Source organism: Uloborus diversus, chromosome 4, assembly GCF_026930045.1.
Source record: "Uloborus diversus isolate 005 chromosome 4, Udiv.v.3.1, whole genome shotgun sequence".
NCBI classification, from domain to species: Eukaryota; Metazoa; Arthropoda; class Arachnida; order Araneae; family Uloboridae; genus Uloborus; species Uloborus diversus.
The window spans coordinates 188,775,412-188,800,593 of NC_072734.1; the positions used below are offsets into that span (position 1 = coordinate 188,775,412).

Below are 25,182 nucleotides of genomic sequence, written 5' to 3' on the forward strand. Positions count from 1 at the left end.
GCCCCTCAGAAGAATGTTAATGCTGCATACAGTGCTCCTTTCTCCTCCAAATAAAAAGAATGGCTGTGAAACTGATGAAAAAAATTGGGGAGCGCCATTTCCCAAAAATGAAGGGAAAGGTGTTCATGTTTAGATTCAGGGGGTCATTTTACATAAAAGGCAGCTAGAATGGTGTGTAAAGCATTTTGAATGTTTTTTTTTTCTTTTTTTACCGCGAAGTGTAATTAGTTTCGTCTTCAATCATAGCAGAGCGGCGCCTTTGACAGAAAATGATATGACACTTCCATAACACTATCCATAAAGGCGGCTACTGTAAATGATTATATGCATGATATTCTAATTGCTATTTTCAGCATCTTTTGCAATTATCTTTTTTCTGATTACGAAAAAGAAGTTTAATTGCACTTTTTGTTTGTCTTCTCAGATAATTTAAGTCTTATATAAATGTGACCGTGCTGAATTCGCAAAATGGGAGCTGCAGCCTCTGGCTAATGGCGTCTGAAAGAGGTAAAACCAAGACAGATCCACTTACGTAGGTTATTGATCTGTCCAATAAGACAACTGCCTTGCCCGTGCAAAATTGGAATATTTTTCATCTTTGGCTACTTTCTTAAACCACTGTAAGTGGCGTATTCAAGCTCTAGAACTGCATGTATGATAAATGAAAATTGATTTAAAAAAGCTTTGTGCTCAATATGACAAAACACAAAAGTAAATAAAGCTCAAAGTCTTCATCAGTGCTGAAGAGATCATTGTGACCTTGAAATTGAAATATGCTGTATTTTGAGATGTTGTGCTTTATTTGCGTTGGTTTTCCACTTTACTCAAGCATATGTGGTGCTTCGAAAATTTTATATTTTGATATCAAAGTATGAAATATGTTTTGATATTGGGGAGGGTGGCCCAAAGCGGGTAGGCATTCGTATGCCGCCGCATGGTGTGCAAGCTGCAATGTATGCGTACGGCGTGTTTACTCGAACATCCCCAAGTTTCAATCAGTCACAAGGTAGCGGCAGTGAAGCGACATGGCGTAATCAGGCTTAAAACATGGAAAATGATACGCATTTAAAACAAAACTGAAGGTATGTAACTTGTGATTAGTCGAAAACCAGTTTATTCTTTTATTTATTTATTTATTTATTTATTTTAATATCAATAGCATTATGTTATTCTGACATCATCCACCAACAAACTACGATGGTCATTTCGTTTGTTTCCTTCGAAAATTTAAGGTTATATTGAAATAAAAAATGCACTTTTGAGCAAAGCGGGTATAAGATTTAATAATACATTTATTTATAATTTCTTGACACGTGAACTGACTTAGATTTTCCATTTCAATAGGATAAGTATAGCTTCAAAAAGTTATTTTTATGATGGCAATTAGTTAATCTATTAATTTAAACAGTTATTTCTTTATCTATATATATATATATATATATATATAAATGAATGTTTGTATGTATGTCATCCATGAACTCAAAAACTACCCGGCAGATTTGGCTGAAACTTTCACCGTTTGTTATTTTTGGTATTGGGAATGTTTATAGACCAGTTCGAAAAAAATTCGATCGATAGTTCCTTTTTTATTCCAATTTAAGTCACAATCCATTGGATAAATACGAATAAAATGATCGGCTGCAGAAATTAATTCGCGTGAAAGATCTCATTGATAAGAAGTTAGCTGTTGCCATTTTTCTTGAGTTTGAACAAATAAATTCTTTCTTTATTGTTTTATGGCTTTTTATGCAACGGGGGGATTTAAAACTTTTTCTATTTGATATTTTTAGCGATAGATAGATCTTGCAAACTGCGTGAGTACAAAATTTGAGTATAGTCACGGCTTCACTTGATACCTGGACCGATTATTATGAAAATTGCTATATATATATGTATTTTTCCACGGAGAAGGTGCATAATATGTCGTTGAAGCCACTCGCCACCAGGTGGCACTGCAGAGTAGCAACTTCTGCCCCGTTCAACCGATTGTCATGAAAATCAGTATAATGATGTATTTTTTTGTTGGCGTAGCAACGCGCGTCGGGTACAGCTAGTATTTTATAAACAAATGTGCTGACTTAGATTTTCAATTTAAATTGGATAAGTATAACCTTTTTATATTTTTTTATAATGGCAGTTAGCTAGTCAATTAATTTAATCATTTATAATTTCCTATTTGATTGGCAAATGTACCAAATAACAATTAGTTAAGCTTACCCGCTTTGCAAAATAGAATGCAAATGATGCAAAAATCACCTTTATTTTGAAGTTCAAGAACCCTGTTAGGTAATAAAACCGAAATTGTTGCTATAAAAATTCAAAAACTACTACTTTCGAGCGTTCTTCATTAACATACCCACTTTGGGTCACCCTCCCCTATTTCATATTTTGATCTTCTGAAAATTTCCTATTTTTATAACTATCTATCGGCGAAAGGCCTAATATTTCCCGCATTTCATCGATGAAAATTCTCCAATATTGGTCTTTCATAGCAACATATAAATACACATATTTTTTATACATACTAGCTGCGTCGGCCGGCTTTGCACGGTCTACCTCTAAGATAAAAGTTATGTCATGTGACGCAGGTTCAACAATCAGTCTTAAACAAAACAAATATGTACCGTATTACCCCGCATTATCCGGCATGCCGGAAAAATGCGAGGTTGACCAGTAATGCTGAGGAATTCAAATTTTCCGGCATGCCCGATAATTCGAGGTTTTTTTTTTTTTGAAATAAAACAAAAGTAAATTTCCCCATTCAGTTCCAATCAAAAAGCAAACCACTGTAAAGAAAAAATAAATAAATCTCAAAAGTGACCGTCTTTCAAAAAAAAAAAAAAAAAACATGCATTGCATATATTATGTACTTGTTATTTATGGTAGTTCATTATTAATGAATTGAATTATATGCCAATAAAGTAACCAATTCAGAAGCAATCATCGTTACTGCGATTTTTTCATAATTTTTTTGAATAAATTATTTTAGGTTCCATTTAGAGAGGTAAGTTTAATATTTTAAATAAAAAATAATCATATAAGCTTTGTACTACAATATGATTAAAGTGAAAAAAACCAACGCAAATAAAGCACGAATTTTTGAAGAAAATACAGCATATAGCTATTTCAAAGCTACAATGGAGCCTCTTCATCAGTGCAAAAAGCTCACCAACGCAACCAAAGTTGTTGAGTTTGCAAATTAGATACAGACTAAGATTTTTGTCCACACGGATGAAAGTTTTTTCAAATGCTGAACCTTTTCCTGGAACTTATATGGAGTCGTCTCCCATATGATAGTTTACAACCATTGAGCGTTGGGTTATTTTTGCTTCCGAGAAGGAATGTGAAAAATGAAGAGAAATAGAGACCATTTATCACCTGTTGAGTGTAGGCACTTCATCTACTGAAATAGAATAGTTTTTTTTAGCATTTAATTTTGTTAATACTTCACTATAAAGTGTTGAAAAGGTCTCAAAACCGTTAGTCTTTTTTACTTCCTTTTACAGAAAAGGAAGTATTGTATTCGCGAAAAAATGTTCACCCAAAAATCGGGATTAATTTCCATTTTTCTCACTCCCAAATGAATGTCGAGATTTTTTTTCAGCCCGACTACACGTGGATACGTGCCTAGAAACGTACAGACACAAGAAATATTCGTTTTGATGATCCCCGAGTTAATTACAACGAGTTTTCTCGTGACGTCTGTATGTACGTATGTATGTGTGTATGTGTGTATGTATGTCGCATAACTCTAGAACGGAATGTCCTAGAAAATTGAAATTTTGTACGTAGACTCCTGTTGGGGTCTAGTTGTGCATCTTCCATTTTAGTTGCATTCGGATGCTCCAAAGAGGGTCTTTTGCCACTTTTTGGGGGGAAATCATAGTTAATTTCGATGTAAACTTAAGTGGTGTTACAATTTGGCGGACACTTGGCGATATGTCGCCAGTCTTTTTGGTCGCCAAGTTTTGTAGCCAACTTGGCGACAAATTTGGCAATTTTTTTTTTATTTAGTTTTAATTTGGCCACTGTTGGTGATATTTAGAGAGTAAACTATTGAATCATAATAAAACTGCCAATAATAAGAAAATGACATTAAATTGGAGTAAAAGGAAGTCATGTGATGCACACATCAGCTCGTTTGTTTTAAACCGCTGTGTGCTTACAATTTTCAACAAGTTAGTTTTGGACAGTTGTATTTTTCATAAGTGTAGATTCTGCAACATAACTTTTTTTTTGCCATAACTATTTAATTTATTGTTTAATTAGCGCAAAATTTTATTCTGAGTTAATCCTAATAACACAAAAACTCAAAATAAAACAACGTGCTAATCCAACAGTAAATTAAATAACTATGGCAAAAAAGTGTCATGTTGTGAGCTCTACATTTGGATAAAATACTGTAAAATGGCCCTTTTGTAACGACTATGCTAAACATTTGCGCGTTCGGTTAAAAAATTGCTTTAAAATATGAAAGATAATTCCTTATTTGTTAGATAAAATATTGATTTATTGCAGTTTAATAATAAATTTTTAATAGTGAAAGAAGATATTTGTTAACCATTTTAAAAATTGTATTAAAATGACCCCATATAATTTTTTGTGTGTGTTCCACAACTTAAATCAGTTTTAAACAGTAATTTATACTGACAATGCCACACTACATTAGTATCTCAGATGGAACAAATGACGTTTAAACTAGACGTGTGTCGATTAATCGGTAACACCGATTAATTGGTAATGATTGATATAATCAGCCAAATTTTGCCGATTAATCGTTGGAAAAAAAGAATTTTCGAAAATATTTTTTTTAATTATACCTTCAACTAGAAACTATGATGAAGAAGCTATTTATTAACAATAAATAAATGTAACTTTCTGAAAACATTCCTATAACATATCGTAAGAAAGTGCGCAGAGTGAAAACAAAAATAGTTTTGAAAGTGCGTAAAACTGAATGAAATATTAAGAATAACCTCACAGATGATAGTCACATAACAGTTTAATGAATGGTAAAACTCCAGGGCCTTTAAATTGCGATGCGAAAAACATAAGTAAGAAACTCCCCTATCAAAATTTATATCTATATCAAGTCAATATTAATCCCATCCTAGGCCCCAGTTCCTCACTCTTTTCACAACACCTGCCTTGCAGCTACTTTTAGTTTTTTAATTATTTATGTTATTTCTTTTTATCTGTTGACAGAAATGTAACAGAAATAATCAAATGTGTAAATGATCCCCCTGCAACCTCACCTCAACTCTCTCCAACGAGAAAAGAAAAACTTTCCTAATTATTTTGTTTCATTTCTTATAGAAAATCAGGATCATTTAAAAAGCTTATGTTATGACACCCTCACTCCAGTTTTTGACGACGCATCGTTTTCTTTTTCCGTTATTTTGTTCCTGGCAACTATGCATGTGAGTACATAATACATTTTTCAACTTTCACTTTAAATTACTAATTTTTACATCAGCGAAAATTTTATTTTTTAAAATATTAGATTTTTTTTTTTCAATATATTCATACTTGATTATTATTTCATTTGCAAACTGATTGTTGGAGGCATGCTATTTTTTTATTTATTTTTCCTCTTTTGAATAAATATACACATGTATACAATGTTGAAACATTTTCATGTGTCGATACTTTCTCCTTTAGCATAGTACTTCTAGATAACCTTATAACCTTTTTAAAAATATAAATCTTGAACTTAAAGGCAACTAATAATGTTTTTAAAATAAAATAAAATTGCTCCTAAATAAGGCTGCTGACCATAGTCTGCCCCCTAATATTATTAAACTTTCATGTCTAGTTAACATAATGTAATTTCAATTAACAATAATATGAAAATTGGCTAAAAGAAATTGGATGAACGTTTGAATTTATTTTGGGAAAATTAGAAAAGTAGAGAAAAATAAATCGACTCTCAGAAATAAACGCAAGTGTTTCAAAAATCAATATTGTAAATGAAAACAAAATGACGGAGAAATTGGTAGAATTGAAAATAATTATTATAATTATTAATCGGCTCTGCTGATTAGTCGGAAGTTGGTTTATCGGTTCATTCCTAGTTTAAACGTTTCATAAAAGCTTTAAAATGGTTGTCACTACGTCAACCATCATTTGACAACATAAATATAATGAAATGTGCTACCTGGGACGAGTTGCTGTGACCCTGATTTTGACCATTAAATAGAAATTAATTTCAGTACAGCCTCATTAATCCAGGTTAATAGGGGATGCAGGTCGTCCGAATCCTTGAAAGTACGAATTAAACAAAACACTTTTAAGTTGCGCCAAGATACATAAACAAACTACTGCACACAGTAAAAGTTGTATTTTGATTAAACGTGAGACTAACCTAAGAGAGAAGTACATTACAAAAATACAATTATACGGCCTGTAACAAGCAACGATAAAATTAAAAATTTTTAAAAACCCCGACTGAGTCGCAACTGCAGAATCAAGAGGGAAAATTGAAAATCCGTTTAAAAGCCTTAGATTATTAAAAATTAGTGTCAAGTGTTTTATTTGCTACTAGTGGTACCGGCACGGCTTTGCCCGTAATAGAAAAATTAAAAGGTCTTTTGGTTCACCTGTATATTTACAAATAATGTGTGGAATTTTCTCGCCAATCGGCTTGTACCCATGTTACAGTTCCACGTTATGATAATTTCGTATCTCGCCAATTGACTTGTGCCATGTTATGGTTCCACGTTATGATAATTTCGTAATTTACTCGTCCATCTTATGATATTTTTGTTCTTAAAACTGAAATAGAAAAAGAACCACATCGAATTTTCGAAAAATTGCTTCGAGGTGCACACCGATTTTCATGAAATTTGGCACAAAGTTACTTTGTAGCATGGGGGTGTGCAGCTCAAAGCGATTTTTCAAAAATTCGATTTTGTTCTTTTTCGATTCCAATTTTAAGAACATTTTCTTGAGCAAAATTATCATAAGATGGACGAGTAAATGACCAAGTTATCATAACGTAGAACCGTAACATGGGCAAGCCAATTGGTGAGAAATTCATCATACATTATTTTTAAATATACAGGCGAACCAAAAGACCTTTTAATTTTCTACTACGGGTAAAGCCGTGCGGGTGAAACTAGTAAATAATATTTGTTAAGTTTTTTTCTTTTTTTTTTTGTTTGGTGCTTCCTTAATACCTTATAAAACTACTGAAGTAAAATATCATCTCAAAGTTTTTTTTTAGCCTACTTTCCCAGTAAAAGTCAGAAAAAGAAGAAAAAAGCATGAAAGAAGGCTTAATGCATCTTAAAAATATCGTGAAAAACAAAAAAAAGTCAAAAATAAATAAATTAATTAAATAAATATTGAAAAATTAAAAATTGGAAAGTAGGGTATTGAGATGGGGAAAAATGTCTGTCGGTCTGTCTGTCTGTCCCCCCCCTAATAACTTTTGAATGAATAGTCCGATTCGAACAAACTTTTTTTTTGTTCGAAAGATCTCGGCGAGGACACCTCATTCCCATATTTCACTTTTTGATTTGAACTATTTTTTGTTCAATTTTGAACAGTTCAAAAAAACTTAACATTAGCGCCTACGGGGAAATTCAAAGCAATTCCGAACTGTGAGGCGAATTTGCTTCAAACAAACTTTGTAGGAAAAAGCTTTTGATAAAAAAACTTGTATATAAGATATCTTTTTGATTTGAACAATTTTCCGTTCAATTTTGAACAGTTCAAATCCCTTAACATTAGCGCCTACGGGGAAACTGAAAGTCAATGTAGATTCCGTACTTGAAAGCGGATTTACTTCAAACAAACTTTGTTGGAAATAGCTCTTGACGACCTACTCCCGACTCCGACTCCGAGAATTTAGGGGGACCTGACACCGACTCTGACTCCTGTTCCCGACAATTAATCGGACTCCGACTCCCCGACTTCGACTCTGACTTCGTAGCTTTGGCAAACATTTATACACGGAGGACAAATGACTGACTCCGATTCTTGGATATTCGACTCCGACTCTTTTATCCCAAAATGAGATTGACTCCAACTCCGACTCCGCTGCTGTGGTTTTAACTGTGAAATAATTATTGTTGATATGATTTGTTTTTATTTTCACGCTAAAGTTTTAATTTAGGTATTTAGTTTTCGGTGAATAAACTCGAAAAATATGCGCAGACGATTTTTTTTTTTTTTTTGACAATGAAAATTATTTCTTTAAGTTGACATTTTATTGTTTTTTTTTTATTTTGGTAAGTGCATTAATTCGTTTAAAAAATTATTTTCGGCAACAGGGGAAAAAGAAACGATTTTTTTTTATATGATGTATTTATTTTAATGAACTTATTATTATTTTTTCGTTTTGAAAGCTGTTAAAAATTTTTTTTAATGGAAAGAAGTGTATTAGCTGCTTTGTTTAAAAGGTGCTGCTATTTTATTTGTTCGTTTTTTTTGAAGAAAAGTAAGGAATATTTTATTCCTAGAAATCAGCTTAAAATATTAAAAAAAATATGTTTGAAAAAATTTGCGATTTTAGCTATTTTTGAGAATATTGATCAGGTACTAGAAAGTAGTATGGGTATACGGGAAAGTAGGCTCGTCTAGTTCTAGACGGAACTTCTTGTTTTCATTGTCATCCATCGAAAAACAAACGAACAATTCACATTTTAGTGTTTTTTCAAAAGATTTCCCATTAAAAATAATCAAATTTTTGAATTTCCACAGTCAAGAGCAAAAGTTTTGCACGGGTCAGCTAGTTTTTGGTATTTCATTTTAAATTTCTCTCACAAAAACGACAAAAGAACTTTTCTAAAAGTTTTCAAACGGTACACATTTTCATTCAAAATTCTTTTGAAGGTATTTTGGTTCTTCTAGCTAAAAAAAATGTAAATGAGATGCACTAGTTGCATTGTGCCCTGAACCTGGCTATTTTTAACTTTGGACTTTTATTTAAAAACAAAGAGTATAAATAATTTTTCCGCTATTTACAACAAAAGAAATAAAGCGATATTTTCAGTAAGTTACCGCCCTATAGCCAGGGCTAAGGAAGAAATACGTGAAATATACCGCCAGCTCAGTCATGGCTTCCTTAAGAGGTTTTCCATCTCCAGCTCAGTCACTTTCCTATGCCGGGCTGATGAGTGCTAATAAGCACGAAACTGCATGTCCTCGGCTGGAAATGACTGAGCTGGCGGTGTATTTCACGTATTTCTGCCTTAGCCCTGGCTATAGGGCGGTAACTTACTGAATACACCTACCTTGCCTTCAAAATTCGAGTTGAACCGAAACATTGCTTCGGTCACTCGTCTGGTTTGTGCTAATTCTGTATTAGCTACCAGTTTGTTTGGCACTCTTGGCTTCCTTAAGAGGTTTTCCATCTCCAGCTCAGTCACTTCCTATGCCGAAACTGCAGTCCTCGGCTGGAAATGACTGAGCTGGCGGTGTATTTCACGTAAAGCGATATTTCTCAAAAAAAAAAAAAAAAATTAAGCCCTATGTTAGCTATTAAAAAATTTAGCCTTTTGTTACTGGACCAATTGGCCAAGATCGTAAACTGTATACTTTTCAGATAAAAAGTTCTATATATAGTTATTTATGTTAATGAAACAAAGCAAAAGAAATAATAATAACTAACTGCTTCTTATATTCTCTTAATATGTTAATCCTTATCTGCCCATGAATATGAAAAATGGCGAAAAACAAAACTTAATGAAAAAATAAAAATAAATAAATTGAATATAACGAAAATAATAATTTTGAAACATTATCATTTCATATTACACAATAACCTTACAAAAACTTTTCTTTACAATGTACAGAATTTTTCGTCCCAACTTGCTTTTGAGTTTAGGCAAACAGGAAATCAACGAAAGAAAAGAATATCATAGCAACGTAGCGAAAACTTCGCGCAGACAAATTTCCGTCACTAATTGTGACTGAACTCCAAGCGGCGCGGCCCGGCTTGGCGGGGTTAAAAAATCGTTATAGTAAAGAATCTGGAGAAGCGAATGTCGTCGAATCGAAAGTGCATTGTATTCAGTTATACCATAAACTCTGAACTTACTTTAGACGGAAAACTTTCCCTCTGAGAGCATGAACGTGCGCAAAACCAAATAATGCCTATTTCGCGCAAAAGGCACTGTCGAATGATATCGTTTCTTCTAGAGCGCAATCGTCTGCGAGCTCCATCCTATCTCCGACGATCAGCCGCATCGTTTCCGGTCATCGGCACGCAGTGGGGAACGGAAGAAAATCATTCGGAAATTCGGCGGAACGTCTCCAGTTTCTGTTCCGTGAAACCATTCGAATCAAGGGCTTTTTGACAGGTGATTTGAAAAGTCCTAGGATTCATTGTTGCTAATAATATTTTTGGTTGGAAGAGGGTTTTAGAGATTAGCTGTTCGAAAAGTCCTAGGATTCATTGTGGAAAAATAGTTATTGGAAGAAGATTTTAGAGTCGAGCTATTTGAAAAGTCCTAGGATTCAATGAAGAAAAATAGAGTTATTGGAAGAAGATTTTAGAGACTAGCTATTTGAAAATCCTAGGGTTCATTGTGGAAAAATAGAGTTATTGGAGTAACTTTTTAGAGACTAGCTATTTGCAAAGTCCTAGAATTCATTGTGGAAAAATAGAGCTATTGGAAGACGATTTTAGAGACTAACTACTTGAAAAGTCCTAGGATTCATTGTGAAAAAATAGAGTTATTGGAAGAATATTTTAGAAACTAGCTATTTGCAAAGTCCTAGGATTAATTGTGGAAAAATAGAATTATTGGAAGAAGATTTTAGAGACTAGCTATTTGCAAAGTCCTAGGATTCATTGTGGAAAAATAGAGTTATTGGAAGGAGATTTTAGAGACTAGCTATTTGAAAAGTCCTACGATTCATAGTGGAAAAATATAATTTTTTATTGGACGAAGTTTTTAGAGACTAGCTGTTTGAAAAGTTTTGTGAACTCCACTCAGGCACCAATGTCTCCATGCCTTTGAATATTTCAAGTTTTTATGAAAATGTGGAATGTTTTGTTTATGTTAAGTGCTGTCGCGTCGAGTGCATCGGAGAGTGTGTGGCCCGTGGAGAGTAGAGTTCTTCAACTACGGAATGCCTCTCCTAGACCCCAGTCGCCGCCTTCGTACATGCTGCATCTGTACAACAGGTACAGAAAAGGACGCATGCCGTACAGTGCTGCCAACACAGTTCGAAGTTTCTTTCCCACTCCAGGTAAGACACATATTAAAATTTCTTTTTATCTAATAAAGTACAGTGACCCAGCGTTATATCACTCATTGAGATATATGCCGCTTTTCCTTCGTTACCAGCTAAAATAAACAAAAAAGAAAAGTTGCTGTATGCAGTACGTGGGGAAAAACTTCCAGGAATAGTATTTTCTTTTTTAAATCAATGAAAAAACTGGCATATTTTCCCATACACTTTGTTGCAGTTTAAGCGGCAATTTTAGATTCGTATTCCAGCATAGAAGAATACAAATGTTTTAAATTATTATTACTTTTTTTGTTTTAACAGAAAAATCGGTAGAGTAATTTTCTTATGCTTTTTGTTCGGAAAATCGTCTTAATATGATGATAAATTATTTTTTTTTGTAGGTGCACATGTCAGTAGTTTGTATATTAATTGAATCGTTGTATTTATGACCTCGGTTACATCGCGTTTTCGGATATATCGGGCTGTTTTGTTGTTTCTCTATAAGCGCAGCACAACGAGGTATATATTTATTCTGGTAGGGTTACTTTATCGAGATTCCTACATAAAGTGTTTGTGTCGTTCTTAAAAACTGTTATGATACCCAAAATTTGATACATAAAATATATACAGAAAAACCCGTTTACAACGAATACCAAAACAACGAAACATCCTTTTCAGAGAAATAATTTTCCCGGTCCCAAATTGCTTGTCATTACATTGCTTGAATTCCATTGCAACAAAATTCTCGTTACAAAGAATTAAATTGAATTGCTTTTAGCTAAAAACAATTTTTATTTATTAATTCATTAAAACTTGTACCTTTTCACTTGGTAGGTAACGCAAATTTCCAACAAAATTTAACCAAACAAAAAGCCACTAAATTTAATTACAACTGATTTATTAAATAAGGACAATGCCGACTTTGTTACAACTCTTTATTTATACAGTTGAACTCTCTTAATACGACCACTCTTAATGCGAAATCACGAACAATACGAACATTTCGTTAGTGAAATTTGATTTGCTATTTAGTTACTGTTAATAATCTCACGCATAATACTTGCAATAAAAACCAAGCTTCAGCTAAGACAAACAAAAAAGTCTCAGCTCTTCACACACACACACACACACACACACACACACACACACACACACACACACACAAAACTTTCGTGATCGATTACAGAAACATTTTTAGAAGAAATTATTCAATATTTTATGCGGTTTTAGAAGTTCCAACAAACATAGAGAAGTATATATTAAATCTTTTTATAGAGACCAAAGCCCATACACCTGTTTACCTATAGCTATTTCAATATGCTTAGATGTTGTATTTTGCTGTATATGTTTCATTATGGAGTACCCCTTTAATACGTTTTCAAGGGCTACAGTCAGAAAATACCGATACACAAATATAATAAGGGAAATTTTATGCCAAAATATATGAATAGTGAAAATCAATAGGCCTAAAAATAACTAAATATAAAAGTTTTTTTTCTTCCAAAAATGTTGAATTTTTAAAAGTAAGTTAATTTTTTCTCAACGTACCATTAATTACGTTACAATGTGTATGTTAGTAATGATAAAATAATAAATTCTTTTTTAAATATGGACACTTTTTTTTCTCACGATTTTACTTAATCGCAGTTGCTACAGACAACGTTTAATAGGATCAAATTTGAGAATTTTTGATATTTCGTATTTGACAAGATCAACAACTTAATTATTTTTTAATTTACGAGCAGTACAACCAACGATATTTTATCCGGAGTAACTGGGACCAGAGGCAATCCGGATTCTTAAATAAGCAGAAGAAAAATCTTTTATTACAGCAAAAAAAAAAAAAAAACCGACAGAATTACACAGGATTATTTCTCGCAAACACTTTATCATTTATAGTTCAGCTGCAATGGTGTCGGACTGAAGCTCCAAGTACGCCATGTGGTTACAGTATTATAATTAATTGTACTTCTTTTGCAGAAGCTCTGCATTTCATCAAAATGAAAAGCGAATATTTGGTGAATTTATAGTTCCGTTCTTGCTATCAAAATTTCAAATTATTGTTTGAGTGACTGTATATGCATATTTTTTAACTCTACAAATTTGATCCGGATAAACCGGAGGTCCGAATAACCGAAGACCAGATGAACGAGGATCTCCTGTATTTATTTATATAAGTATTTTGATATATAGCAGTTGATAACTGTTTCGAAATGTCCAATAATCTTTAAGAAAAAAATTATACAATACGTAGAAAAAAGATAAATAAATTGCTTCCTCTGTTTATATTTTACTATACTAAGGTTTTACTTTGCTATATTTAGTTATTTACTATACTAAGGTGGGTAGGGGATAGGTAACAAATTGGATGGATAACAAAGCAAACAAATATTCCTTATGTTGTGTTTGCTCATTCTGTTTAAATGTTTTAGTCTTAACATTTAATTCACTTTTATCAAATCATATAGGACTAAAATTGCTAATTAATTATATTTTTAACTAGTTGTACCCGCACGGCTTTGCCCGTAGTAGAAAATTAAAAAGGCATTTGGTTCGCCTGTATATTTACAAATAATGGATGATGAATTTCTCGCCAATTGGCTATATTCATTCGTTCTACCATGTTACGGTTCCACGTCATGATAATTTTGTAATTCGTAAAGATTACTTAATAGTCTTTACTAATAATAAAGCTGAAAGTCTCTCCGTCTGGATGTCTGGAGGATGTCTGGATTTCTGGATCTCTGTGACGCGCATAGCGCTTAGACCGTTTGGCCAATTTTCATGAAATTTAGCACAAAATTAGTTTGTAGCTTTTGGATGTGCACCTCGGAGCGATTTTTCGAAAATTCGATTTTGTTCTTTTTCTATTCCAATTTAAAGAACACTTTCCCGAGCAAAATTATCATAAGATCGATGAGTAAGTTTCCCAGTTATCAAAACGTGGAACCGTAACATGGGAAAGCCAATTGGAGAGAAATGCACCATACATTATTTGTAAAATATACATGTGAACCAAAAGACCTTTTAATTTTGTACTTCGGGCAAAGCCGTGCGGGTACCACTAGTTTTGATATATAGCAGTTGATACTTGTTTCGAAATGTCCAATAATCATGAACAAAATTATACAATACGTAAAAAAAAAGATTAAAAAATTGCTTCCTCTGTTATTATACTAAGGTGGGTAGGGGGTAGGTAACAAATTGGATGGATAACAGCAAGCAAATATTCTTTACGTTGTGTTTGCTCATTCTGTTTAATTGTTTTCGTCTTAACATTTAATTATCTTTTATCAAATCATGTAGGACTAAAAACTGCTAATCAATTATATTTTTAATTACTTCATAGTTAAAAATAAAGAAGGACATGAAGGACAGGATTTGGTAACATATTACGAGAAATAACCCATGTCTTCCAGACTGACTCTTGAGACTCTTAAGTACAAAACTGACTAATATGTGAATTAGTCGAAGAGTCAATTTTTGTCGATGATTTGTTTCTCATTCAATGTTTGAAATTCAAAAGATCTAGAATTACTTTCTTTACTATAAAAATATGCATTCCGCTGTTGCAGTAGTCGGAGGCTTTCACTAGCACAAAGAAAGAATGTTTTTTAGTTGCAACGAAATTTACAATTAAGTCTTCAGTTTAAACAAATAAAAATGTTCAAGGACTACAAGTTACGGTGCTTTTTGCGCGTAATGTAGACCGGGGCACGTTTACGCATGGGGCAAGTTGACGCAGTGCCCGTTTTTCAAAACGAATTATAACTGGGGAGCCCCCAACAGTCATGAAATATTGATGCTGCTCCCTAGCAACTAACCTCACAAGTTTTTGAGCATCAGTCGAGCTTCGGTCTAGCATGCAGAAAGAATAATCTGTTTTCTCCCAAGTCGAGTAAATTTTGAGTTCAACGTTTTGAAACTTATTGTTAATAAATAATACTTAGTTAAGAAAGAACAAATGTGTAAAAATTAGCAGAATTTTATCCTCTTTTGAGAATTGTATTTGTATGAACTGAAACGTTAATACATTTTTTTGCACGTTAAAAATAAATCCAAACTCGGCGACGGAGCAAGCTTACGCGTTGACGTCTGAGCCCCTTTATACGAACGTTCTTACTGTGTCTTACTTCTAACCGTGCCCTGACCCTTTTTTCCTTCCAAAATGTCTCAAAACTTTTTACAATTTTCAAGCTATTTAGTTTTGAAAATCACCATTTAATTTTTTATTGAGTTGTAAATTCGTATCTTATAGCTTACAACCATGTAGCTTACATCATGTCGGCATGTCCGTTCAGCTTTTACTTTATGCACTATTCAGTTTGTAATAAATTTGCTTTATTTTAACGATGGTAAGACATTATGTTCAAAACACTAACAGAACCACGTGAGGTGTCAAAATAAATAGGCGCAAACGTGCCCCGTGTCCGGAGCAAGGTTACGCAACCGACTTGGACTAAAAATAATTTTTTTAAACGGTTAAAAACACAAACTGAGCAACAACAGAATATTCCAATTTTGACTCCACTAACTGTTTCAGAAAACCGCAATGTCTAAAATTTCCTATGTCAGAACATAAAATTTAGAAAATTCGTTGAAAAAAAATCCTCGTTAACGTGCCCCGGTCTACCTTACTATTACAAATCCTAAGGAATCCAGCTTCATTCAATGTACAATGTCATACGGTTGATTCTATTAATATGTTTAACGCTGTGTTGTTCACCCTATTCTGCCGTGGACAGGTAAAGGAAAGTAACTGCAAATTTTTCATTTTTCATTTTTTTTTTTTTTTTTTGCACTTTGTCATTTGTTATACGTTAGTTTTATTGTACATAGTGGTACCCGCACGGCTTCGCCCGTAGTAGAAAATTAAAAGGTCTTTTGGTTCGTCTGTATATTTACAAACAAATAATGTACGGTGAATTTCTCGCCAATTAGCTTGCCCATGTTACGGTTCCACGTTATGATAACTTGGTCATTTACTCGTCCATCTCATGATAATTTCGCTAGGGAAAATGTTCTTAAAAATGGAATAGAAAAAGAACAAAATCGAATTTTCGAAAAATCGCTTCGAGGCGCACACCCTATGCTACAAACTAATTTTGTACCGAATTTCATAAAAATCGGCCGAAAGATCTAGGCGCTATGTGCATCACAGAGGTCCTGACAGAGAGATCCAGACAGAGAGAGATTCAGTCAGAGATCCAGACATCCAGACTTTCAGCTTTATTATCAGCAAAAAAGCTTGCTTATTCGTTTCCGCTGAAAAAAAGGCGCGAAAAAAACGTCTAATTCCAGCATTTCCCCATTGTTAGTATTGAATCCACTACACGTTTCTGCAAATTTCTCGAAAACTCATTTCTGCAGATACTGCCGTTTACCTGCACACGGCAGTATTATCGTATGTATGAAATTGATGACTTTTATAAATATTCCCAATCCAAATGAGCTGTAAAAATTTTGTAGGACTGTAACGCTAAGGAAAATATTGATACTCAGTGCTGAACTCGAACCCCCCTCCCAAACTCTGGTGACTGTTTCATGCTTTTTTCCCCCCTAAGGTTAAACAACAACGTGTAAAAAAATAAATAAAAGGATTTGTTACTTGCAAAGATATTCATTAAAACTTTGGAAAAATTGTTATTCGCAACTCCAGAGCTCGAATACGTTACCTTGCGGTGATTAACAACACTAAAGAAAAAGGTAAAACATTCCATTCCACGTGTTTTCTTTGGGCTAAATTACAGGCTTCAGACAGTTTGTGGTGTAATGTAATTTCAGAAGAATAGAAGAGAAAGCTTCCCACAAATGCGATGAAAAATTACTGTCATTCACTAAGCGTCAAAGCAAGTTAGAAGTTACGGTATTTGTTTATTTTACCCTTTTCATCCGCCATTGGACAGTGGCTGCAGCGCCCCCTATAGTTTATTGGAGTTGCGGATAGGCACATTAGTTTCTTACTGATTTACTAAATTGGAGAATATGGAAATTAGCACGTAAATAGCAAAAATGTAATAAATGGCCGGTAGAAACGTACTTCGAGGATAAAAAAAAACATTTTATTTATTCTTAAAAAGTTCTTGGCGTTTAATGACGAGTACAAAAGAAAATGCCAAGCTAGAGTTCAATTTTGACTTTTAAACATGTAAATTAAAAAATGAATTCATTTTAAACACAATAGAATGTACATCTATGTTTTTTCTAATATAATATATATTGATCAGTATCGTTACACCGAAACAACTAATTTCGTTTTCGTTAACAAAAAAAGAGATCTGTCTATTACTTATATTAGTCTTTAAGAAAGATATGACTTTTGTTTCTAACGTACTACAGCAAAGGAACAATGTAACTGTGTATTTTGAAATAAAAAATAAAATAAAAAAGAAGAAAACGCGTGGAGTTCGCAATGTCTGAGCTGCAAGGAGACGTAGTGACAGGAAATAGTGAAACGCGAACAAATTTCCAGACACCTCAAGACTTTTTTTTTGTCATAATGCTCTGATGGGTCTTTTGATACTTCCCGAGTTTTTCTAATGTTAGAAGTTAAGCGTGACTCAATAAACCAACTTTGCCACATACATACATAGATTTTTACTTCCTTTTACGAAAAAGGAAGTATTGTATTCATGAAAAAAAATTCACTCAAAAATCGGTCTTAACTTCCATTTTGCTCACCCCCGAATGAATGATGAGTTTTTTTTTTACAATCCGACCGCACGTGGATAAGTGCCTAAGAACGTATAGACACCCGAAATATCCATTTTGACGATCCAGGAGTAAATTACAACGAGTTTTCTCGTGACGTCCGTATGTACGTATGTACGTATGTATGTCGCATAACTCAAGAACGGTATGTCCTAGAAAGTTGAAATTTGGTACGTAGACTCTAGTGGGGTCTAGTTGTGCACCTCCTTTTATGACTGCATTCGGACGTTCCAAAGGGGGTCTTTTACACCTTTTTGGGGGGAAATCATTACTAATTTCAATGCAAACTCAAGTGGTGTTCTAATTTGGCAAATACTTGGCGATATATCGCTAAGCTTTTGGTAGCCAAGTTTTGTTGCCAACTTGGCGACAAATTTGGCGTTTTTGAAAAAAATATCTGGTTTTATTTTGGCCATTATTGGCGATATTTAGAGAGTAAACTATTGAAACACATTAAAACTGCCAATAATGGGGATATAACATTAAATTGGTGTAAAAGGAAGTCATGTGATGCACACATCAGCTCGTTTAATTGGTCACCCCTCCGCATTGGCTCCAAGCTACCTCAAATAGTCTTCATTGTTGAGTTTAGAAAAATATTTCAAAATACTGCTCATATTTGTAAGTAAAAAGAAACTAATAGTTATTAGGGAAGCGATATTGTTTTTTTCCCTTCTTTTTTCAAAATACTAGGCATCATGTTTTTATTTTGACTATTAGGATTTTGCAATAAAAAAATGCACAATATATCAACATGCTATGTTTTAATACAATCTGCAAACCAGGGTTGCCAATTGCTCCGCATTTTGTGGAGTTGCTCCTCCATAATAGCGAAACTCCGCAGTTCCGCAAAAAAGTTGTTTGCTCCGCACTTCCCGGCCGAGCGTTTTCAAGCCTGACAAAGAGTGTTTAAAACTGTTTTTTATATTTATGCTAGTGCTTAAAATGGTTATCAAAGCTCAAAAACAATTTAAGATAAGTGGTTTTAGTATTTTTTAGTGAATTTTGTGCAAAATACCGAGTTGCTCCGCAAAATTTCAAAATACTCCTCAAAATCACCACAGACCCCCTCAAACTGTTTCTCCAAGGTTGACTAAAATGATAAACAGAGGAACTATGTACGGCGACGCTAACGAGGATTACCGCCTGGTTTTAAAAGATAGTTTAATGAATTTTTTAAATTTTCTTTTTCTTTTTGATTACTAACGAATTTTTATTCTCTATAGTTAATACTTCCGTGTTTCTAAAAAATATTGTTGTACGGATTTCAGTCGATCTTTTCAATTTTTTTATTCACAGTAAATATGTACAAAAAGTAAACAATTAAACCGTAATATTTAAAAAAAAGTAGATCATAATATCAGACGCAATCAGCAAAAAATCTGCGCAGTAAGAATGTGTGCAATTGTAATATTATAGGAAAGAGAATGTTTAAAAAAAATGGGAGATTAAAAATAAGCAATTTAACTTAAAATAGACGAAATGAAAATGAAAAATAAATAAATAAATAAATAAATAAAATAAATAAATAAATAAACTGTTCTTAATTAATTCATTTAAATATCTTTAATATAATAAACTCTTAAGTTCGATTATGATTTAAGGAATAATCATTCATAATTTCCGTATGTAAACATTCAAAGTTAAATATAATGTTCCGAAAATATACACAATGGTACTTATACCTTTTCAGAGAAAAAGGTATAAAAGTATACGGCAGAGGCATACTCACATTTTTTCTTTCATGAACTTAGTTTTAATTAAAAAAAATATTAATAAATACTTATCGAGTTAGATATTTTACTATTCCTTTTCGTATTTAAGTGATTTTTTTCAGGGAGTTTTACTAAAAGGTGTCAATGGTTTCAGCTTCACAATAATAACCGCAACTCTCCTACGAATGTTTTTACTAATTTAGGACTATTTTACTATGAAAAACGTTGAAAATCAATATGTTTATCACTGATTTTTTGCTCTAAAATAAAACTATCAATTTCCCTGCGCTTTTTTTTGAAATTATGCTAATTTCCGCTTTATTTTTTTTTGATAGTTTATTATTCAAAATGAACCTACAATTTCAAGAACCAAATCGCAAGATTTTTAAATTGAAAAAGTATAGATTTTGCAGATTAGAAATAAGCAAAAGTGCTTTTTTGTAAAATAAAATGTATTTTTACACGCATGAAAATGAATTGCCTAAATAGAATATTTAATTGAAGCTTGAAAATAGATCACAAATTTGCGTGAAAGATTAAAACGAGGGCCGGTTGTTTTCCTTGTTTGACACTGCACTGGCAGAAAAACGACTTTTACAGAATTCATTAATTGAATTAAAAGCGCAACGTGTTTGGCGACAAAATAAAGGAAATTTAGTGGACTTTTTGATTCAATATGTGGAAATTCTGAATTTTTTTTTTGTCCCACAATGTCAGTTATTTTTTTGCAGTTTTTTCATAAAGTATAACCAGATGCTGCAAATATTGTCATACCGGAACGTAATTTGCATAAATTTTTAATCTGTTCAAAGTTATAAATTGTTTTCTCCTGACACTTTAAAATAATAGCATAAAAGAATGTTACATTTATTGTATAAATCTCATTATAAAAGTAAAAAGTAAGTAAATAAATAAATAAAAATAAAATGAATACAAATAAGTGAAATAAAATAGAATGAAGAACAAACAAATAAATAAAATAAAATAAAAAATACAAACAAATAAATAAAATAAAAATAAATACATAAGTAGATAAAATAAAAATGAACAAATAAATACATAAAATAAAAGTAAATAAATTAATAAATAAAATAAAAATACATAAAACTTTTGAAAATTAGATCATGAGATGGGGAAATACTAATCTCTCGGTTTGCTTGTTTATCCTAATAGCTTTTTAGGGAATAGTAGGACCGATTGATAGATGAAAGGAATCTTCAGTTCAAAAGATTTTCAAAAAAATACTATCCGGTTGAAATTAGATTTTTTCGTTGTTTATTGTATAGAAATAGCTCACATTTAATGTGATAATTTTTCTACTTGTTGAGATTAGAAGTTTTTTTTAAGGAGTGTTCTTTATAAAAATTTATTTGTATGATTTCTTTTTCCTTATATTGAACGACTTCTATTTTGAAAAAAAAAAGTGCGTGAACTTTGAATAAGGTAAAGCAACCAGTATTTGACACCCATTCTATTAGTTGACCCTTATAAATAAAATATAAATTAGCAAGCAAATTTATAAATTCATGCAAAAATTACCAAATAACGTTCAAATTTGCAATGCCTATTTGCGATAGGGTAGACGGGGGCACGTTTACGCATGGGCACATTTACGTAGTGACCTTTTTTCAAAACGGATTATGACGAGAGCTAACAGTCATAGCAGGTTGATGCTGGTCCCTAGTAAATATCCTCACAAGTTCTTGAGCATCAGTCGAGCTTCGGTCTAGCATGCAGAAAGAATAATCTGTTTTTTTACCAAGTTGAGTAAATATTGTGTTGAACGTTTTGAAGCTTATTGTGAGTACATAATACTTAGTTAAAAAAGTAAAAATATATAAAAATTAGCAGAATTTATCCTTTTTACTTTCTTCTATATCTAATATATAGAAGAAAGTATTGGGTTCGTGCAAATTTTCGAATTTCGAATTTTGACGGATTCGAACGTTTTGAGGTGTGCTGAGTCCATTTCGACCATTTTTGGAAAATGTCTGTCTGTCTGTGTGTGTGTATGTATGTGTGTGTGTATGTATGTGTGTATGTGTGTGTGTCACGTCTGTGTGTGACCAGTTTTTTGTGGCCGCTCTACAGCAAAAACTACCGCATGAAATCGAACGAAATTTAGTACACATATGTGCCCCTATGTGAACTTGTGCCCATTAGTTTTTGGCGCGAAATCCTCCAAGGGGGGGTGGAGCAATGGGACGTTTTTCGAGTTACGCGTGCTTGCTATTCCTCAGGAAGTAACTGGCGGAATCAAACAAAATTTGGTCCATATGTTGGTATTAACAGGAACAGGTGCTGATTCAATTTTGGTGTCAATAACTCAAACGGGGGTTGAGCTATAGAACGTTTTTTGTCGTCAATTGTGACTGCTGTATCTCAAGAAATGAAAGAAAAATTTATCGGCAAGTAGCCCTTAGTGGGTATAAGAACTGATTTTATTTTTGTGTCAACAGCTAACTAGTATGTTGTGGCCATCACGAAACTTTCTTCTATATTTTTCCTTTTTCTGATCCCTCCCCATGCTTGACGAGGAAGCAATATTCCTAACAAAAACAAAATTACACATGCAAAAACTTGACGACCCTCCCAATGTCTAAATTATTGCAAAAGCAAAGCAAAGAGCGAAAATTGAAAGTTATTTTAAAAGCCTTGCTTGAATTAAATACAAATATTTTATTTGTTAACAAACATAAGATGGCAACAGTTAAAAATTTTAAATCATTGAGATAATATTTCCTATCATTTCCATACAATTAAAATCACGAGAAATACGCAGACGACAATCTATTACGATTTATCTTTCTTATTGTTGCATTAATAAAAATATTTTTATTCGCAAAAAAAAAAAAAATCAACACCTCTTGAAGCGATCGGCGTCAAAATTAAACCAGAGCCTGTTTACATATGGATTCACATATATTCCAAATTTCAACCAGAACGTAGCATTACTTCTTGAGATAGGGCACTCAAAATGGAAAAAAAGAACGAGTGTTTGCGCTACCCCCCCTTTTTAGCTGTTGACACAAAAATAAAATCAGTTCTTATACCCACTAAGGGCTACTTGCCGATAAATTTTTCTTTCATTCCGTTCATTATTTCTTGAGATACAGCAGTCACAATTGACGACAAAAAACGTTCTATAGCTCAACCCCCGTTTGAGTTATTGACACCAAAATTGAATCAGCACCTGTTCCTGTTAATACCAACATATGGACCAAATTTTGTTTGATTCCGCCAGTTACTTCCTGAGGAATAGCAAGCACGCGTAACTCGAAAAACGTCCCATTGCTCCACCCCCCTTGGAGGAATTCGCGCCAAAAACTAATGGGCACAAGTTCACATAGGGGCACATATGTGTACAAAATTTCGTTCGATTTCATGCGGTAGTTTTTGTTGTAGAGCGGCCACGAAAAACTGGTCACACACAGACGTGACACACATACATACACACACATACATACATACACACACACATACACACACACACAGACAGACAGACATTTTCCAAAAATGGTCGAAATGGACTCAGCGCACCTCAAAACGTACGAATCCGTCAAAATTCGAAATTCGAAAATTTGCACGAATCCAATACTTTCTTCTATATATTAGATATAGAAGAAAGTAAAAATGAAAGCGCACCGATTTATGTAATTTTTTAAAAATATTAAACTTGAACAAATTATTTAAAAAATGGTCAGATACAATATTTTTAAGCATGCTCTTTCAGAAAAAAATACTTTTAAAATTTTGGAAATGACCCCATTGTATTTGTATGAACTGAAATGTTATTAATTTTTTTTTTTGCACGTTAAAAATAAATCCAAACTTGGCGACTGGGCAACTTTACGCGTTGACGTCGGAGCATCTTTACTTTACGCACGTTCTTACTGTGTCTTACTTAAACATGCCCCTGACCCTTTTTTCGCTCCAAATTGTCTCAAACCTTTTTAGTATTTTCCGGCTATTTAGTTTTGAAAATTACCATATAATTTTTAATTAAGTTACACATTCGTATCTCATAGCTTACAATCATACAGTGATGTCTTCATGCCCTTTCAGCTTTAACTTTATACACTATTCATTCTATAATAAATTTGCTGTATTTTAACGACGGTAAGAAATTTTACTCGAAACACTAACAGAACCACGTTATGTGTAAAAAAAAAAAAAAATGCGTAAACGTGCCCCGTGTCCATGGCACGTTTACGCAACCGACTTGGATTCAAAGAAAAAAAAAATTAACGGTTGTAAACACAAACTGAGCAACAACTGAATATACCAATTTTGACTCCATTGAACTGCTTCATAAAACCGCAATGTCAAAAAATTAATAAGTTAAAACATAAAAATTAGAAAATTCACTGAAAAAAAAATTCCGCGTAAACGTGCCCTGTTCTACCCTTCCCCAAACTTATTCTTAACTGATCTTTTAACGCCTGTGCTTCTCTTGTTAATTTCTTTCGTTTCTTTTTTTTTAAATTTTTTTATACAAGTGTTTAATATTAGTACAGTGTCAACCACCAGTACGAGTGTCAGTTGCTAGTGATTTTACCTTATTCCTGTTTGAAAGGTAACAATCACTGCATTTTATTGGAACACTAGTGGCACCCGCACGACTTTGCTCGTAGTAGAAAATTAAAAGGTCTTTCGGTTCGCATGTATATTTACAAATAATGTATGATGAATTTCTCGCCAATTGGCTTGCCCATGTTACGGTTCCACGTTATGATAAATGCGTAATTTATTCGTCCACGTTGTGATAATTTGCTCGGGAAAATGTTCTTAAAATTGGAATAGAAAAAGAGCAACATCGAATTTTCGAAAAATCGTTTCGAGGTGCACATCCCCATGCTACAAACTAATTCTGTGACAAATTTCATGAAAATCGGCCGAACGTTCTAGACGCTATGCGCGTTAGAGTCATCCTACAGACATCCTCCGGACAGAGAGACTTTCAGCTTTATTATTAGTAAATTAAAGATGACATAGGACGGACAAGAGCGTGGAAAAAAGCGTGGGGGAGCTGCCTACATTTTTGCAGGGATAACAAGTGGAAGAAATTTAAGACAACTGATAAGAAGTCCCCCACGCTTTTTTCTATTACAGTAAAATTTAGTGTTTGGTCAATTACTTTATATTCTTGTCATCCAAAGATTATTTTTAACTTTTTAATTCATTTTGCTACTAAAGCGTGTTTTTTTAGTTTTTTAAACTATTATTTTTTTAGAATTACGTTCTCATGGCTCGATGCGGAGTTGGATTCTACATACAATGCACTAATAAACGGAAAATCGCAGTGTTTGGACTTACGCCACTTTGGCTCTGAGGTACAGAGTTGTATCTTAAAGTTTGTTCAGAGTGATCAAAATGCGCAATTTTACTTAAAATTAGTTCAAAAAAAAAAAAAAAAAAAAGGTACTTTTAGGCATTATATACCATGCTAAGTATTTTCTAGAATGCCAGAGCTCAAACATTACTGGTAATATACATATTAGTCTAATCAGAACCTTTTAAATTATTTTTCGGAATAGAATTTGTCATTCTATAATCTATGCAACGCCTAGGT

The 25,182-nt window shown here is 33.0% G+C and overlaps 1 protein-coding gene across 1 annotated transcript in view; it reads left to right on the plus strand.

The window, feature by feature from the left end:
• The first annotated feature begins 10,991 nt into the window (after positions 1-10,991).
• LOC129221059 (bone morphogenetic protein 3-like) overlaps positions 10,992-25,182 on the plus strand; it is a 47,906-nt gene continuing 33,715 nt past the window's right edge. The window contains exon 1 of the mRNA XM_054855497.1: positions 10,992-11,202. Within this exon, the coding sequence (XP_054711472.1) occupies positions 10,992-11,202 (211 nt within the window). The remainder of the gene's footprint in view (positions 11,203-25,182) is intronic.